This window comes from Euleptes europaea, chromosome 8 (genome assembly GCF_029931775.1).
Source record: "Euleptes europaea isolate rEulEur1 chromosome 8, rEulEur1.hap1, whole genome shotgun sequence".
In the NCBI taxonomy this organism is placed as follows: Eukaryota; Metazoa; Chordata; class Lepidosauria; order Squamata; family Sphaerodactylidae; genus Euleptes; species Euleptes europaea.
The window spans coordinates 3,061,537-3,080,667 of record NC_079319.1 but is presented as its reverse complement, the minus strand read 5'-3'; the positions used below and the strand labels follow the sequence as shown (position 1 = coordinate 3,080,667).

At 50.9% G+C, this 19,131-nt stretch overlaps 2 protein-coding genes across 6 annotated transcripts in view; one reads left to right on the top strand and one right to left on the bottom strand.

Annotated features, from left to right (window-relative positions):
• Positions 1-1,139: 1,139 nt before the first annotated feature.
• Positions 1,140-2,885, bottom strand: TIGD5 (tigger transposable element derived 5). Its single transcript, XM_056854623.1, has one exon. It carries the CDS (start codon positions 2,883-2,885, stop codon positions 1,140-1,142), a length of 1,746 nt encoding a protein of 581 aa, XP_056710601.1.
• Positions 2,886-3,946: 1,061 nt separating this feature from the next.
• The window catches only part of EEF1D (eukaryotic translation elongation factor 1 delta), a 38,254-nt gene continuing 23,069 nt past the window's right edge, over positions 3,947-19,131 (top strand). For 2 of the 5 annotated variants that reach the window (XM_056854070.1, XM_056854067.1), the window contains exons 1-2: positions 4,004-4,020; positions 16,546-16,669. In XM_056854070.1, coding sequence (XP_056710048.1) covers positions 16,550-16,669 — 120 coding nt within the window. In that variant the 5' untranslated portion in view covers positions 4,004-4,020; positions 16,546-16,549. Of the gene's footprint in view, positions 3,969-4,003; positions 4,021-8,695; positions 8,707-13,139; positions 13,575-13,625; positions 13,767-13,859; positions 14,396-16,545; positions 16,670-19,131 lie in introns of those variants that run through there. The other 3 variants (XM_056854066.1, XM_056854069.1, XM_056854068.1) reach the window with 3 other exon arrangements.

Here is a 19,131-nt window from a genome sequence, read left to right as displayed (position 1 = left end):
GATAAGAGGAGACATGATAAGAGGTCTATAAAATTATGCATGGTATGGAGAAAGTGGACAGGGGGAGGCTAGAATGTGGGGTCATCTGCTGAAGCTAGAGGGTGAGATTCAAAACAGATAAAATGAAATATTTCTTCACACGACGCATAGTTAAATGGTGGAACTCCCTGCCCCAAGGTGATGGCTGCCAACTTGAAAGGCTTTAAGAAGGAAGCGGACATGTTCATGGAGGAGAGGGGTACTCTTGGCTACTAGTAAAAATGGATACTAGTCATGATGCATACCTGTTCTCTCCAGGATCAGAAAAGCAGGCCTATTAGGTGCTGTGGAACACAGGCAGGCTAATGCTGCTGCATCTTACTTGTGGGCTTCCTAGAGGCACCTGGTTGATCACTGTGTGAACAGACTGCTGGACTTGATGGACCTTGGTCTGATCCAGCAGGGCCTTTCTTATGCTCTTATGAGGGTGTGACTGGCCCAAGGTCACCCGGCAAGCTTCCATTGCATGAGTGGGGATTCAGAGCTGGGTTTCCCAGATCCTAGTGGGACATTCGAACCACTACATCACACCGGCTTTCCATCTGTCCTTTTTTAAAACTGACATGTAGCCTGTTCTGTTTTTACAGCCATGAGCAGACTGTGGGCCCTGGGCAAAGTGTCTTTGAAGACAGGCCTCCCTTCTCATCACCCTCACCTTTGTTGGAATGGTACCACCTAATATTTTTCTCTTTTCAGCCCTTAAAATTGCAGCAGCTTTTCTAAAACTGGCTCACACACGGGTAGTTTTGGTCTACCTGCAGGAGCCGTTTCCTCTCAACCCAACTCTAGGTGGGTTTAGTTGATATTTGGGGGGGGGGGCACCTGTTTAGCACAGCCCCTCCAGAGCAATGAAGAATTACCCCCCTGAAATGACAAACAGCCCTCAAGCTCTGGTGCTTGCTAGAACGAAGTTCCCTCAGCCTCTGCAGTTGCATCAGGGAGAGGGTTTTCCCTGCGAGCAGGAAGCAGATACCCTGTTCTGCTCATGTCACTGGGCGCAAGCAGAGAAGCTCCTGCCAGCAGTTATGGGTTCAGGGTACAGACCTTTGCTGCATAGAGAGGCGACGTTCTTCAGTCTGGCAAGCAAGTGCAGGGCTGGCTCACCTGCTTTGGCCCTTGCTGAGGCATGGAATAGGTGGCTGGCGCAGCCGCCGAGCCATGCTGATGAAGGAACGCAGCTGTACCAGCTTGTGGGGGCCCACTCGCTGGCGGTCCTGGCACTCCAGCCAGCGCAAGGCCTTCTGCAGGCCCTGGATAGCTTCCTGGGATGTGGGAACCGGAAGATCATCTCCTTCCTCAACCTCCTGATCCCCTCTCATCTCATCCTCCTCATCTTCCCAACCCAAAGATCCCTCCTCCCCTTCCCTGATGTCTATGACCACGTCATCTGCATGGAGCCAATCCCCCACCTCCTCTGGAGCCAGGCGCCTGCCCAGAAGGGCAGCCAGGTAAGCGAGGTCGCCAAAGGACGAGTTGTTTGTGCTACCTGGGGCCTCCCCTTGTTCTTCTTCCTCTCCAGGGTTGGGCTCAAAGGCTGCCCGTAAGCCGAGGAGCCAGCATTTCTCAATGGTGCCCGCAGGGATGAGGTCCCAAGAGAAAGCAGCGAGGTTTAGCAGGTCCTTGAGAAGGAAGGACTGGGCGAAGTCCAGAAGCCCACCCATGCCAAGTTGGTCGGGCTCTTCCGAATTCCCTTCTCCCACCGCGCATGATGCAGCCATCCGAAGTAGCTCCCGTTTGTACACCTGCTTGAAGGTGGACACCACACCTTGCCCCAGCGGGGCAGAGATGTGCCTGCCTCCTCCCGACAAGCCCCCGACTGTCTTGGAGAGGAAGAGGGCTCGGATGGAACCGTCCGGGGTCTGCACCTGGGGCGGATCCTCAGCACCGCCCCAAAAAGATGGAGGGCAGCTGAGCAGTAACACAGCTCTCTGTTGGAGGCAGTGACGGTGTAAGAAACTTTTCACGGCGGGGACAAAGTCTTCAAAGAACCAGAGACGGAGAAGGGCAGGACCAAGGCGGGCCCCGACACTGTAGCGATAGCAAGCTGGGAGATCATGGCGACAGAGCCAGGGAGAGTCCTGCAGGTCTCCAACCACTAGTGGCTTCAGCTTGTGCAAGCCAGTGAGGTTGGCAGCTAGCAGCACCGTGACACGGTCTTTCCCCCGTGACTGGGAACGTGCAGGAGTTTGTGGGCTACCACATGCCCCCTGTGTTTGGAGTTGGCCCGGCAGCAGCTTCCAGTAGAGCCCGGTAACACTGGTGTTGTAGATCTGTTCATCAGTGTAGCCTCCCCCGTCGGAGGGAGTCATGTCCGGGGATGGGGGGAGCGATGGAAGAGGGTCAGAGGAGGCTAAAGAGGGCCGACCAGGCTGCACTTTGGCTTTGAGGGCAGGGCTATCGCCCGCCACGCCAATGCCACCCCCTGCCTCGCCATAAATGCGCTGGCTGGAGATGCCATGTCTCTTCTGCCATCGCCAAAACCACCCGTGGCTGGCCTTAAAGGTACACTCGGGGCCGTAGATCTGCCGGGCAAAGGCTTCCGCCTGGGCCTGGATGACAGGGCCCGAGAGGGGCACACCGTGCTGGCGCAGGGCGAGGAACCAGGAGTAGACGGCCCGGTCGATCTCCTCCTCGTTGGCCAGGCGCATCTTCTTGCGGTGGGTGCCCACCTCCCCGCCCAGCTGGTCCAAGAACCAGCGCAGCTTCCGCTCGTCTTTCAGCCAGCAGCGCAGGGTGCCGCCGGGCACCCCGAAGTCTCGGCACACGGAGGCCTGCCGCTCGCCTTTCTTGATGCGTCCGATGGCCTGCAGCTTGTCCTTGATGGAGTAGGCGCGGCGGAAAGCCATCTTGGACAGCGGTAAGGGGGCAGCGATCCCACTGCTGACACCATCGAGGCCAGCACAGCTGGGTCGGCGCAGGGACCGAGGAGCCGGCGACTCCTCCAGGGGCTCGCCTGGCACCGCCGGGGCTACCAGTCCTGCAGGCAAAGCTGGCTCACCCTCCAAGCTGTTTTGCTCTGGGGGGAGCAAAGCCCCCTGCCCCCCAGCCATGCCAGGCCCCTCCTATGCTGCCCCCAGCGACCCTCCAAATACAGCAAGCAGAGAGGAGGGTCTTTGCAAGCCCCAGCACCATAAATCCCGGCTCAGAAAAAGGGGGGCGCGTTATAAGCGGGGGGGGGGCGGAAAAGAGGAGGGGGGGGAGGAGGGAGCGGCCGCCTTTGTCTTCCGCCTGGCTTCAGATGGAGCAGGGCGCATGCGCTCTCCAGTCGCTTTCCCCCCCCTTCTCTCCGTGCGACGTTCCAAGCCTCTCCCCCTTCCCTTTGCGTTCCCTTGGATTCTTCCATCCTCTCTCCGTCGCCCTCCCTTGGACCGTTCCAATTGACACACGCGAGAGGGGGAGAAGGGAAGAACACATTAGTATTTCGGCTTTCCTCTTCTCCCCCCGTTCCATTACAGGTTCCTTCTTTCGGGCATCCCCATTATTCTGAACGGGGAAAGATACAGCCATCGCCGCCGGGGGTTGTTCCATTCCGCAGAAACGCCTCACACTTCTTCTCCGCCCCCCAGTCGCTTGCAGTGCGCTTTACGGTTGCTATTCCAAGCCCGAGGTCGGGCTGCTCCATTCTTACAGACACGGGGGGGGCGAAGAGGAGGAGCGATTAAATTAGCCTTTTTATTAAACGAGTCTTTATATCGCTTTGATCCTGACGGCTGTCCAAATGTTAGACCTTGGACAGCCGTCAGGATCAAGATAAATTTTACACTTTCCTCACAAAGGCTTGCCGGCCTTTTTATCCCACCCATACACACCCCTCTTCGGGCCGGAGTTGGTTTGCCCCAGGAGGCTGCTCTCTCCCAGAATGCCGCGCGCGGCGCGTGCCCGCCCTCTTTCCTCAGGCTGAGGCCGGGCGGAGCGGAAGCGCCTCGTGGGTCTCTCTTCGCCGGGGTCCGGCCTTCGCTCGCCCTGCTTTGCCGGCGCTGTGTGAGTCGCTCCCGCCTCGCCGCTGGGCCCAGGCCTCCGGGAGGGACGTGGCTAAGCCACGCTGGGAAGGGGGAGGACGAGGGCCAAGTAGGGGCGACGAGAAGGCCTCGGTTCCCATCATGCACCGCGGGAGGGGGGCTTGACCTGCCTTTGACGCTTTGCATTATGGGCTCTGGAGTCTTTCTGGCAACACTTTTTGGGGGGGAGGAGAATTAGAGCCCCTTAGTTTTTTATTATTATTATTCATATATCTCGCCTTCCCCTGCGAAAGTTTTCTCTTTTCTTGATTGGAAAAAGCGTGCTTATGAGCGCCCCCCCCATCAAAGTGTGTGGGGCTCTGTAGGGTTGCCAACCTCCAGGTGGGGCCTGGAGATCTCCCAGAATTGCAGCTGATCTCTAAACCACAGAGATCAGTTCCCCCGGAGAAAAGGGGTTCTATGGAGGGTGGACTCTATGGCGTTATACCCCCTTGAACACATGAAACGGCCTTATACTGAATCAAACCATCAAGGTCCATCCAAGTCAGTATTGTCTACTCAGACCGGCAGCAGCTCTCCAGGGTTTCAGGCTGAGGTCTCTCACATCACCTACTTGCCTGGTCCCTTTAACTGGAGATGCCGGGGATTGAACCTGGGACCTTCTGCATGCCAGGCAGAGGCTCTGCCACTGAGCCACAGCCCCTCTCTGTGAATCTCCAGGGTCTCAGGCAGAGGTCTTTCACATCACCTACTTGCCTGGTCCCTTTAACTGGAGATGCCAGGGATTGAACCTGGGACCTTCTGCATGCCAGGCAGAGGCTCTGCCACTGAGCCACAGCCCCTCTCTGTGAATCTCCAGGGTTTCAGGCTGAGGTCTCTCATATCACCTACTTGCCTGGTCCCTTTAACTGGAGATGCCAGGGATTGAACCTGGGACCTTCTGCATGCCAGGCAGAGGCTCTGCCACTGAGCCACGGCCTCTCCCCACTGAAGTCCCTCCCCTCCCCAAACCCCGCTCTCCTCAGGTTCCACCCCCAAAATCTCCAGGTGTTGCCTACCCCGGAGTTGGCAGCTGTACAGAATGCAATAGTCCAGACTTCTATTTCTCTCCCGGAGAATAAAATTATTGTTGTTATTCTCATTGCGAAGTATTGATACAGGATTTTCAGGGTTGAAAATGTTTCAGGTGCATTAGCCGGTCCAGTTGCAGGCAAGGGGGATTGGCTGTGAGGGTGAGAAAAGGCTGACAGGAGAGAGGGCTGCTAAATGGGTGCCACAAGAAAGTGGGTGGGAAAACTCTTCTGCAAAAGTAGCTCTTGGTGGAAACTGGTTGGCAGTGGCTCCACTTAGGCAGTTGCCTGGGGAGGGGCCATGGCTCAGTGGTAGAGCATCTGCTTGGCATGCAGAAGGTCCCAGGTTCAGTCCCTGGCATCTCTGGTTAAAAAGGACCAGGCTGTAGGTGATGTGAAAGACCCGTCTGAGACCCTGGAGAGCTGCTGCCGGTCTGAATAGACAATACTGACCTCAATGGACCAAGGGTCTGATTCAGTACAGCAGCTTTATTTGTGGGGAGGGGGCCATGGCTCAGTGGCAGAGCATCTGCTTGGCATACAGAAGATCCCAGGTCCAATCTCTGGTTACACGGACCAGGCAAGTAGGTGATGCGAATAGACCTCTGCCTGAGACCCTGCAGAGCCGCTGTTGGTCTGAGTAGACAATACTGACTTAGATGGACCAAGAGTCTGATTCAGTATAAGGCAGATTCATGTGTTCATGGAATTTACTGCCACAAGATGAGGCAGAGGCCATTGGCTTATATAGTTTTAGCAGGGGGTTGGACCGACTTATGGAGGAGAGGTGTATTGCTGCCTGTTAACCAAGTTCACTAAACGGAGTCTACAGGTTCAGAGGCAGCATGCCCCGATAGTTGTGTGCTGGGGAGCAGTTAGTTAGGGGTAGTGTTTCCTGCGGGTTCCGCTTGTGGTTTTTCTCTTTGGTATCTGCGGCCAGAAATAGGTTGCCGGACCGGATGAACTTTTAGTCTGCTCTGACTTGGCTCTTCTTACATTCTCGCAGTTTACCTGCTGTCATTCTTTTCTGTCCCCCCCCCCTTTTTGTTCTTATGAAAAGCCCTGTGAGGTAAGATACCCCAGTTCAACCATGATGTAGCATAGTTAAGAGATGAGCTGCGATCTGGAAGGCTGCCAGTTCAGTTCTCAGCCTCCCTGCATTATTTATTCACAGTGCAGGTAGTAGGGGAGGGACTGTGGCTCAGTCGTAGAGCCTCTGCTTGGCATGCAGAAGGTCCCGGGTCGTAGTCGGACGCCTTAACCACTTCAACACGCTGGAGAGACACACAGAGAGATATACCCCATTAGACTGCAATGTCTTCATCTGTGTAATCTGCTTTAAGTCCCAGTGAGAAAGATGGACTATAAATAGCGCAGATAAGTGCCCTGGCAGATGAATCAGTCTTGTAGCACTCCCTAAAAATTTCTAACGGCAGTTCCCTCCCCCACCTTCTCCGTGAGCCCTTTCCACAAAGCAGGAGCTGCAGTAGAGAAACTGTGGGCTCGGCTTTATGCCAGTTGGGTTACCTTAAGTGGGGGAAACCAATGGCAACCTTAGAAGTGTAAGTGGCGCAAGGGGATATGTGAGAGGAGACGGTTATTATGATGGCGGGCCAGCGGAAGGGATCCTTGGTCTTTGGCCTAGGTGGTGCTTCTGCTGTGCGTGCACACACACACACGTTTTCCACATGCATTTGCAAGCAATCCCTATTTCTAAACGTGGCTGAGGAAATTATCAGTGCCGAGTACACAAAAGGTTTTAGGGGCAGTTGCAGATTGGAAGTTAACAATATCCATTTCTAAATATTTCTGTCATTCTTGCTGGCCTTGTTGGGGTACTGTCTTGGTCTGTGATTCTTGGGGGATTTCATGAGAGAGGTGTCCCCAAGGGGGACCTCTCTGCTTAAGCCATCATTAAACAAAATAGCCTGGGGGTTCCGTTGTCTTAAGAAACAAAGCTTAATATATTACAGCCTTTCCAGTCAAGACAAAAGTATTTGGGAGTTGTGTGACCGCAGGAAGAAATTAAATCTGTGAAAGTCTACAAGTGCAGTCTATCCAGACTCCATTCCTTTAGTAATGCAATACCAAATTTGCGACATAAATAACAGGCAGATGTGTTGATGGACTAGAAAACAGCAATGTATTTTTATTTTTATGAGGGGCCAATCAAATTAGCACTGAATAGTGAGTGCCAACTTTCAAGTTCCCTAGAACTCTACATAGAGAGCGCCCCATGGCGCAGAGTAGTAAACTGCAGTACTGCAGTCAAAAGCTCTGCTCACATCCTGAGTTCGATCCTGACAGAAGTTGGTTTCAGGTAGCTGACTCAGGGTCGACTCAGCCTTCTGAGGTCGGTAAAATGAGTACCCGGCTTGCTGGGGGTAACGTGTAGATAACTGGGGAAGGCAACAGTAAACCACCCTGTAAACACAGTCTTGCCTTGTAAACATTGGGATGTGATGTCACCCCATGGGTCAGTAATGACCCGGTGCTTGCACTGGGGACTACCTTTCCCTCTAGAACTCTACGTAAGGTTGGACATTGGGGGTGGGAGTTGGCTTGCATGTTGGCAGAGCCCAGAAGTTTGTGGCTGGTACATGTTCTTAAAATGGAGCCCAGGAGGTGTTGTAGAGTTAATTGGAGTCCCTGGTGCTGGGTGCAAGCTGAACTACTTCCAGAAAATGTTTTTCAGAAGTGTGTGGTTCAGCTAACTGGTGCATAACTTAGAATCATTGATTTGGAAAGGACCTCCGGGTCATCTAGTCCTACCCCCTGCACAATACAAGAAATTTACAACTACCTCCCCCCACCCCACACACACACCCAGTGACCCTTGCTTCATGCTCAGAAGGTGGCAAACAGGATCCCTGGGCCAATCTGGCCCGGAGTAAAATTGCTTCCTGACCCCAATGTCGCGATCAGCACCACCCTGGGCATGTAAAAAGGGGCCATGAGAGCCAAATACTGATGCAACCCTTCCCGCCTGCCCTCTCATGATCTGCCTAAGTTCACAGAATCCGCATTGCTGTCAGATGGCATTACTTGCGACTGTCAAACCTTGTGATGTGCTTTTTGCTACTTGAAGCCTGAGTCCTGTGAAACAGAATTTGAGAAGTTCTACTCAGTTCCTGTAGTGGTGCTGTCTGCTTCCAGATGTTGATACTGCTGGGTGGAATCATCTTATACTGTGGGTAGAGCTGCGCTTCTGGAGTTAAAACACATTTTTCTTGAAGTAGTAAAAACTTCCAGTGCTATGATTGGCAATTAAACCTGGGGCCTTTGCCAGTATCTCCAGTTGAAGTATCTCAAGTATTGTGAAAGGCCCTTTCCTGCCTGAGACCTTGGAGAGTCACTGCCGGTCAGAGTTGGAAACACTAACAGATGGCCCAGTGACTCTGCTTCAGAGTAAGGCAGCTTCATGTGTTCAGTTCCTCTTGCTTCACACTCCTAATGTGTAGATTCTGCCATTACAGAGTGGAATTTCTTGTCTGTCGGGGTGTGTGTGCGTGTCTTACCTGCTTTTCTGATTTCTTGACAGTTTTACACTTTGGTTGATGCATCTTTAAAAACAAAAAAAATGTTCTTACTGTTCCCTACTTCTCTTCTTACTTAACGCTGTCATAGGAACTAAAAAGGTAAGTACTTATTAGCAGTTTCTTTTCTTTTTCAACCTGCTGGACTAAATGTGATTCTTCACTAAGCCAGGTCTGCTGCATCTTTAAAAAAAGAACTGTAACATCTCTGCTGAGTCAGCCGGCCTCCTCCTAGTTGATAAATTTCTTTGGCCGCTGCCCTAGTTCACCGTTGACGCTAGTCTGGACAGGAAAGCTGTGTGCTTTTAGAAGGCATTCAGTCTCAGTCTGGTGGAATAGTTCCTCTGCTGACAATGGTTATGCGTTGCTGCCTGAATTTGGACTCAGAGGACAGGGTGTTCTTTGAAGTTTGGCCCTAGCCATGGGTCATTGAAAGCAATTTGGACCATTTCACGGCTGCTGCCTCTTTGATATGGTGATGTCGCCTGGCTGGCTTGTGTTTTGTACAATAATTTGTTTTACAATTTTCTGAATAAGTCACAGCACTTATTTCCCCCCCCCTCCCCCAATGGGCATTGTGCGTTATACCACAGCACAACTTTGCAAACCCCCAGGAAAGGAGGCGGAGCAGGAGAGCCAAACCCTACCTCTCTGCTTGGCAAAGTGCGGGACCTTCTTCCTGTCTGAGGAACATCTTGCCTCAAAGGGCAACTCACCTGCTAGAGGAAGGCTTCAGGCTTAGCTGAGCAAAGCAGAAAAAATCCATCCCCCGGTGCTTCATTTTTGTGATTTTGTCTGTCAAATGAGTTGTCTCTGCCGTTGTCCTGCTGGTAAATCTAGGCCTACTTCTTTTTTTCGATTTGTTTGTGATTAACAAGCCTTGCGTAACAGGGGGGTGGCTTCCCCCCAAAAAAACCATATTCGCTATTGATGAATCCCTTTTTTCATTCGTGTCATTTGGTAACTTGGCCATAGTTGTATGAGGATGCTTCGCATCTCCTGCATTTTGTACCCTTGAAACATCATACGAACCGGTAAACAGAATAAACGTGGAATCTTTTTCTTCCTGCTCTGCGCTCCTTCACCAGTTATTGCTGACGTTTCCCCATGGTCAGCGGCTGTAAAAGGACACCCCCCCCCCAATTCACTAGCTGTTTTCTGCACCAGCCTTTGTTTTGAAATACCCTGGTCCCTTCACTTCTCTCGCCCTTCCTGTATTCCAACTGTGGCTTCCGTTCTCTACCTTAAATGCTGCTTCCTTTACCTGGAGGTAAACCCGAGCGTCCCAAACTCCCTTTGAGCTCAGTTAAGTGTCTCTCCTGTGGCTTTTGTCCTGTATGGGACAAACCACTTCTCTTTTATTTCACAAGCACGTCACTGAAAGTATTTTGGAAGTGGAAATCGGAGTCTAGAGTAGGTGTGGGACTTGCATTAGGCCGTTTGCTGGGAACGCCCAGGTCACACTTCTTGCTGCATTTTTGGTGTGCGCTGGGGGGGGGGGGCTCTTCAGGACAACTGAGAGCTGACTCCCACAGTCCCGCTCCTGGCATTGTGATGTCACTTCCTTTCGCTAGTCACAATCCCCTGTCCCAGCCCACACAGCTCCCAGCTTTTTAACATCTTGCACATGAGTTTGAAAGATGTCAGTTTCCACCTGGGGTCAGGCTAGCACTTAAAACCAATAAAATTTTCCAGATTTGTGGAGCAAGTGTTCTATTTCACGACATCAATAGTAAGTAGTGAATACTTTACTAAAATAATGGCAGAACATATAAAGTTCATTTTTTTCATTTAAAAATATATGTTAAATTGGAGGGTGCCTTATTTGGATGTCTCTTGTTCAGGTTAGGAGCCTTGTGGCGCAGAGTGGTAAGCTGCAGTACTGCAGTCCAAGCTCTGCTCACGACCTGAGTTCGATCCTGATGGAAGTTGGGTTCAGGTAGCCGGCTCAAGGTTGACTCAGCCTTCCATCCTTCCGAGGTTGGTAAAATGAGTACCCAGCTTGCTGGGGGTAAAGGGAAGATGACTGGGGAAGGCACTGGCAAACCACCCCGTAAACAAAGTCTGCCTAGTAAATGTCGGGATGTGATGTCACCCCATGGGTCAGGAATGACCCGGTTCTTGCACAGGGGACCTTTACCTTTTTTACCTGTCCAGGTTAATTTCTAAAAGAAGTTCAGTTCTCTAGAACAGCTAGGTGCAGATCTGACACAGGGAGATTTGACTCTCAAAAGCTCATACCCTGAAAATCTTGTTGGTCTCTCCAGTGCTACTGGACTTGAACCTAGCTGTTCTACTCCAGACCAACGTGGCTACTCTCTGAAACTCAGTTCTAGAAGTAGCATACATTTGCTTTATAAAATACCTTTACTATGAGTACAAAGTCTTAGTAATAGCCCAAGAATGTAAAGCTATGCTGGGAACATACCCTCTAAAAAAAGAGACTATATTGTAGATGTTATAACTTGACCAGAAGTTATAACTTGACTAGACAGGGGCACAGAAAATGAGTCCCTCCACTTTCTGTGTGCCAGTGGTCAGTGCAGTATGGATGATAGTGCAAATTAGATTTCTTACTTGCTTTAAAATCGTATTATCCTGCACAAATCTGCCAGGCCAGAGGTCTCAATGCAGCTTCCTTAAACACAACAAAGATAATTCACAGTGGGTAGCCGTGTTAGTCTGTCTGCAGTAGTAGAAAAGGGCAAGAGTCCAGTAGCACCTTAAAGACTAACAAAAATATTTTCTGGTAGGGTATGAGCTTTCTGGAGAAGTGAGCTGTGGCTCACGAAAGCTCATACCCTACCAGAAAATATTTTTGTTAGTCTATAAGGTGCTACTTCCCTGACCTGGGTCGCCCAGGCTAGCCTGATCTCGTCAGATCTCAGAAGCTAAGCAGGGTCAGCCCTGGTTAGTATTTAAATGGGAGACCACCAAGGAATACCAGGGTTGCAATGCAGAGGAAGGCACTGGCAAACCACCTCTGTTAGTCTCTTGCCATGAAAACCTCAAAAGGGGTCCCCATAAGTCGGCTGCGACTTGATGGCACTTTACACACACACAAGATGCTACTGGACTCTTGCCCTTTTCTACTTAAACACAACAAAGACATTTTAAAAGATTTGGCCCTGGCACGCTTCTTGGGCATCACAAATGAATTCTAATTATCCGTGGTAAATTTGTACTGGATCCCTCTTACAGAAGGGGCATATCATTCTAAAATGTTTGACTGGCAAAGACTGTTTGCCCTCTCCTTCGTTCAAGTTGAGATGTGCCTGAACCCTGCTTGTGGCCTGGTTGGTATGCCGCACCTCCTTCCCTTCTTGCACAGGATCTTGGTTAGAAACTAGCTGCCCGTTGTGTCCAAATGCAGGCATGCAGAAAGGACCTGTGGTTCTCCCCCTGCCCCTAACCAGGATTCTAACCTGGAGTCCAGTTTAGGTTGAGGATCTGAGTTAGCAGGGGAGATGACCTACCTCCACTTAGCCTGCGTTCATGCGTCATGGGTGAGTTTCTAACTGGGGTTCCTCCATTTTGCTCTCTGCATGAATGGAGGGGAGAGGAACATGGTGAGCCCAGCAATGAACCGGGTTCATACGCTTTTCAACCGAACCATGATCCAGTTTACTGTCGGAATGTAGCTGTGGTGTCTGTCATTATTCCTATTTTCTCCCACTATGCTTCAGTGAACAAGGCTTTCCTAAGGACAGACTGCTGGCTTTGAGTCCAGTAGTGCCTTTAGATACTAACAAGTTTTTTAGGCTACGAGCTTTCGAGAGTCAAAGCTCCCTTCATCAGATCTGATTAAAGAAGAAGACAAGTTGGTTTTTATATGCCGACTTTCTCTACCACTTAAGGAAGAATCAAACTGGCTTACAATTCCTTCCCCTCCCACAACAAACACCCTGAGAGGTAGGTGGGGCTGAGAGAACTGTGACTAGCCCAAGGTCACCCAGCTGGCTTCACGTGGAGGAGTGGGGAAACCAATCTGGTTCACCAGATTAGCCTCCACCGCTCATGTGGAGGAGTGGAGAATCGGACCCGGTTCTCCAGATCAGAGTCCAGCACTCCAAACCACCGCTCTTAACCACTACACAACACTGGCTCTTGCGCTAAAGGAGCTTTGGCTCTTGAAAGCTCATACCCCAATAATCTTGTTGGTATCTTAGGTGTCTTTTGACTCAAATCTAGCTGTTCTACTGCAGACCAACAGGGCTACCCTCTGAAACTGAGGACAGACACTGCCCCCACCCTTGTGCTTACTGGTTGTGGTCCTTTTCTCAAAGCACAGTGCCAATTTTTTTATTGTGTATGCTGTAGTGTGTGTGTGTGTTTTCAACACGCAACAATAACAAAACAACATTAGAACATACAGCTGTATCCAGTGCGTACTGTACAAATCCCACTGCATGCGGAGTCCCATCGAACGGGCTCTTGGAATGGCTAGAACCTCTTGCATGCCGTTAGCAACTGTCTTAGTTATTCTTGCAACTATATTATTGTGCTTGTCTCTTAATGCTGCCGCCTTTGGGAAGATGAGGACCAGGAAGCTGCTGTATCCGGCAGAAAAAGTCTGGGTGGACAAGCACAGGTACGATGAGGCGGAGAGGCTCCACTATGAACGGGAAGCAACTCTGGCCGCCTCTGCCGCCGGGCCCTGCCACGAGCTGGTGGCCGTCAACGGCTTCTGTCATGATGAACCCGGCGAGGAAGAGCCGGAAGGAGACCCATGCAGAGCTGGAAGCAACAAGAAGCACAAGAAGAGGAAGTGTTCGGCCAGAGCCAGCCCTTTCGAGCCCAGAGTGGACCTCGTCCTGACGGGGCTGTTAGCTGACCGTGTGTGGTTTGACAAGCCTCTCTTTGACCAGGCGGAAGCCGCCTACCGGAAGAGGCTTGCGGACGCTCTTTCGCAGGCGGTGTCTGAGACGCCACCATCTGCCGAGCCCTCTGCCTTGGTGCCCTGGTCTGAAGTCGAGTCTCCGGGGAGCGTCCAGTCGAGAAGTAACCTGGAGGTCTTGCAGTGCTCCCACGACAGCCTGATCGCCTGTCATCACCTGATCCAGGACATTTGGGTCAACAAGGTCGACTTTGACGACGCCGAGAAGACATTTGTCGAAAAATGCCAGTCGATGGCTCTGGCACAGGCCCTCCACCTTCCCACGGTTCCCTGGCACGGCAGCGAGGACTATGCTGAACAGCCAACACCGGACGAAGGCTACGGGACTGCCCTGCCTACTCCTTCGACACCGGCCCAGTCCGCGGAGGCTACGGTTTGCACCGGCGCATCATTAGCCTCTCCCGATCTGCCTGCTGCTTTGGACCAGACTGTGAATGGCAAACCTCAGCTGGCCGGCTTACAGTCCCTGGTTTCAGAGGTCTGGCTGGAGAAGCCCGTTTACGACGATGCAGAGAGGAGCTTCTATGCAAACATGTTTGACGGGCACCCGCCTGGGAAGGTGAGGTTGCAGGAGCGCGAGCGGCCAGAGTCCCTGAAGAGGAGCCGCAAAGACAAGAAGAGCCGAAGCACAGCGAAGAGGGGGAATTCCACTGCCTCTGTCGGCGTACCTCAAGATGTTTCTCACACACCGTATACCTGGTATTTCATGCACAAGGATAGCGAATCTCTGTGGCTCAATAAGCCCGTGTACGATAGCGCTGAAGCACACTACTATGCGGCCAAGGCCTTGAAACTGGCCAGCGAGCAAGAGAACGCCAGGATGTCCGGGGCTGTGCCCCAAAAGCCCCTGCCGCCTGCAGCCCAGCCTTCCGGCACACCAGAGTCTAATGCTAAGTAGGAAAAGCTTGTTCTGGGGTAATTTGTTCTAAACTGGGCCCAGATAGAGAAGGGTTTCTGTATGTAAATAGCATGCGTATATGGAGTAGGGGTGGGGGGGCCTCTGCAGGTTGAAATAGAAATCTGCCTTCATTTGAGAGCTTGCCCTGTTTAGAGGTGGAAGGGTGGCTTCAGTAATTTGCCCTTCTGGATGGCAATCAGTAGCTCTCAATAATCACTTAGAGCACTTAAATGGGATTATTCCCATTGCTTTTTCCCCACAGCCACTGAATTTCATAGCAGCATAACTAACAATCCTGTGCATCTCAATGACTTGACTGCTTTACATCCAAAAGAGGCTTTTCTTGATACGTGTGAAGCACAAAGCATCGGTGCCCTTCCTTTTTATAGTATGTCAGATCCCTAGCACTCCCTAGCCTTAGAAAAGAGTAGGGGTCCAGTCGCACCTTAAAGACTAACACAATTTCTGGCAGGGTATGAGCTTTCGTGAGCCACAGCTCACAAAAGCTCATACCCTGCCAGAAATTGTGTTAGTCTTTAAGGTGCGACTGGACCCCTACTCTTTTCTAAGGCTAGTGACAGACTAACACGGCTACTCATCGTGATCTAACTCCCTAGCCTTGTTTGAGCGAATGTGATGGAAATTTGTTTGGGGGGCAGCTGTCTGTGCTTGGCCAGAGGGAACCCTAAGAATACTAGGGAAGGTTTTTATACTCCGCTGATCCTGCGTGCCCCTTTCTGGCCATTATTTCTAGAAATCCAGCACCAAAGGAGGCCTTTTTGGGTGGTGTTTCTTGGGCTTCTTTGGTGTGATCTGGAAAGGCATTGGGCTTTGTGCAAGTGGAATAAACCAGAACGGTGGCTGTCTCAGGAATAACGTTCTTTACTTTGGCCTTAAGCCGTTTGTCCCCAGCTCAAGAGCTTCACAACAGTAACTGATGAGGCTTCATGTTGTGTTCTCCCCCTCTTCCCCCCTCCATCTTTTTCTCCTGTGGTCCCTCATTGTATCCTCCTGCCAAGAACTACCCCTGTAGCCTCCAGCTGTGAGCAGTATCCACCCCCCACTCCCACACCTGTGAAGGTAGAACATTAGTTGACTAGACCTGCGCTGTTAATCCCTTCAACAGTAGATTCCCCTGCCACACCCACACTTCTCACCTCTGGGGCGGCACATCGGTGCTCCCCTGCTTAGAAGAAAATGCAGTGTTTGGGAGAGCATCCAGTGATTCCCCTTCTGCAGGTTGCTTTTGGAAAGGTGGGTTCGTTTGGCCACCACGTCCAAACGTGCAGCCTGGCTGGCGACTGCCACAAACACATCTTAGAAGTGCTGCTTGGTTCTGAATTAAATTCTGAGCAAGCCAAATCTCCAGCTCTGTGGGCAGAGGCTGATTGAGGCACATGCTCCTTCTTGCATACAAGAGTAGAAGATTTACCTCCCCCACACAAGCCATTTATACAGAGGGAGGGGCTGTGGCTCAGTGGTAGAGCCTCTGCTTGGCATGCAGAAGGTCCCAGGTTCAATCCCCAGCATCTCCAGTTAAAGGAACTAGGAAGGCAGGTGATGTGAAAGACCTCTGCCTGAGACCCTGGAGAGCTGCTGCCTGTTTGAGTAGACAATACTGACTTTGATGGACCTTGATGGTCTGATTCAGTATAAGGCAGTTTCATGTGTTCAACCCTTTGGAAGGGATGTGGTTAGGTGGGCCGCGTCTGCCATCCCGTCTCCACACAGTGTGTTTTGCCTTTCTGTGAACGGCTCAGCGGTGTCAGGAAAGGGTCATTTCTCAGGATGCTGTGGCCTTTCTGAGGCAGGCCCCTTTGCCGTGTTGACTGATCTGTGCGGATTTTCGGGTGTTTATCGGACTGGTTAAGCTGGATTTAGAAGAGGTGCCGAGGAAGGGGGCTCTGACTTAGCTTTACTGTGTCCCATAAAAAGCAGACCAGAGCAGTCAGCCTGGAATGTGAGTCATAAGGCTTGTGTAAATTGGATGAACTGAGAACTGTTTTGGGGGTGGGGGGGTTGAGGGTTCCTGTGTGTATTATGAAGGGGGAGGAGCCCGTGCCATATATTTTTTTTAACCAACGTGGGCCCCGGGGGCTCTGCTGAATTATTCCCAGGCGTTCATTGGGTCTCTTCCTCTTTGCAGAAACATGGCCACCAGCTTCCTCATGCACGAGAAGATCTGGTTTGATAAGTTCAAGTACGACGATGCCGAGAGGAGGTACTACGAACAGATAAACGGTCCGGTCTGCAGCCCTTCGTGCCCGCAGGTAAGGCACCCGCCCACGTCCTCCTGGGGCAGAGGCATCAGTCTTGTGGGGATGCCCGAGGGCTTCTGGTACAGGTGGAAGGGCAGCAGAGGTTCTGTTCTTGCCTGCATGTTGAAGTTTTCCCAGACACACTCTTAGCCCAGCTTCTGCTGAACACGGGGAGCCCCTGAATCAGACCAGAAGTCCCTCTAGCGCAGAATCCTACAGTGGCCGGCCAGACACTTCCAAGAAGCCAGCGAGCCAGGCGTGAAGGCAGCAGTGCTTGCCTCTCCAACAACTGGTATGCAGAGGCATGCTGCTTCTGAACTGGTTGGTGGTCGCAGAATGTGGGTACCCAAGGTTGGGTGGAAAAGATAAAATTATATAATAGAGAAATATTTTATTTTAAGATACCATATCTGGGTTAAAAACATTCAATATGATAAAACATGGCACAGTGGCATCTCATAACGTTGATAGACTTGAAGCACATGCCATACGCGTTTCGGCTAACAGACCTTCCTCAGTGGTCAAATAAAACCCATATAATGAGAGCCAGCATAGTGTAGTGGTTAACAGCGGTGGTTTGGAGTAGTGGACTCTGATCTGGAGAACCGGGTTTGATCTCCCACTCCGCCACATGAGCGGCGGATGCTAATCTGGTGAACTGGATTTGTTTCCCCACTCCTACACATGAAGCCAGCTGGGTGACCTTGGGCTAGTCTCAACTCTCTCAGCCCCACCTACCTCACAGGGTGTCTGTTGTGGGGAGGAGAAGGGAAGGTGATTGTAAGCCAGTTTGATTCTCCCTTAAGTAGTAGAGAAAGTCGGCATATAAAAACCAACTCTTCTTCTAATGCACACACAAATATTTACAAATATATCAACATATACAGACAACTATATACCAGCCGAGGCATGTGTGTAAGGTGTATAATAAATTTCAAATTATAAAGCCCTCTAGTTGGAGTGCCTGCAATTCTACACTGGGCTGAATTGGTCTCCCATTCAGAATGTGTGCAAGTATCAACCTGATCAAACGTTTGACCAGGTTGATACTTGTGCACAGATTCTGAATGGGAGAGCTGTGGCTCAGTGGTAGAGCATCTGCTTGGCATGCAGAAGGTTCCAGGTTCAATCCCCGACACCTCCAGTTAAAGGGACTAGGCAAGTAAGTGATGTGAAAGACCTCTGCCGGAGACCCTGGAGAGCCGCTGCCAGTCTGAGTAGACCATACTGACTTTGATGGACCAAGGGTCTGATTCAGAATAAGGCAGCTTCATGTGTTCTCTATTATATAATTTTATCTTTTCCACCTAACTTTGGGTACCCAGCTTTTGATTTTTTAAGTTGGGTTTCTTTCCCCCTTCTTCCCCCCTCATTTTTTTTAAGGTTGCAGAGTGTGCTCAAGTAATACTCAGTGTAGAGTGCTCATCAAATCATTTATGTATAGTATCGGAGATTCTCAAGACAGTGACTTACCGCCATTCTCTTGCCGGGTGGTGGGCTCTTGCCTTGGATTAGAGAGCGGGGGGTCCTCTCATCCCATCTCACAGTAAAAGGAGGATGGGTCTCTTGCTTGAAGCAGCCTCTTTCCCCAAAGCTCTGAGTCTCTGACCTGGCATGCCAGAGTGTGGGAGGTGTGTTGCGTTGCAAGATACTTTCTATCACAGCACATTTGGTATGTGGGGAATGAAGAGCTCCTGAAGTGACATAGTGCAATTTGTATGTGGTCTCCTCTTCCCCTACCTGCTTCCTCCTGTCCTGTCCAGTCCAGTTTATGTAAACTGGGCAGGCCAGGTTGACTTGTAAATTCTACATATCACTTACAAGTTTGCTAGGTTAATTTGGGAGGGTGTGCAATAACAACCTGACTTTGTGTGGCTCCAAAGTTGTCACCTTTCCCTAAGGTGTTCCTGGCTGTGTCCCTTCCCAAATTCACTTTCACATTTTTTTGCGGGGGGGGCAGGTTTCTAAATCGTCTTGGGAGATTTAATACTCTATAGAGCAGCACAGAATTAATGTGCATGTAAAGCTCTGCAAGCTAGTGAGGAGGAAAATAACAGCCCCCCCCCCAAAAAAAAAACTTGCTGCCAGCGTGGTGTAGTGGTTAAGAGCAGTGGTTTGGAGCGGTGGAGTCTGATCTGGAGAACCAGGTTTGATTCCCCACTCCACATGAGCGGCTGAGGCTAATCTGGTGAACTGGATTTGTTTTCCTGCTCCTACACATGAAGCCAGCTGAGTGACCTTGGGCTAGTCACACTGTCTTAGCCCCATCTGCCTCACAGGGTGTCTGTTGTGGGGAGAGGAAGGGAAGGTGATTGTAAACCGGTTTGATTCTCCCTTAGTGGTAAAGAAAGTCGGCATATAAAAACCAACTCTTCTTCTTGATTGTCAACTTACCATGTAAAGGCCGGAGAAAAGATCTGGAATTACAATGTGTAGTCCATAGTTCTCCGCATCAGGCCCGGAAGCTTTTTCAG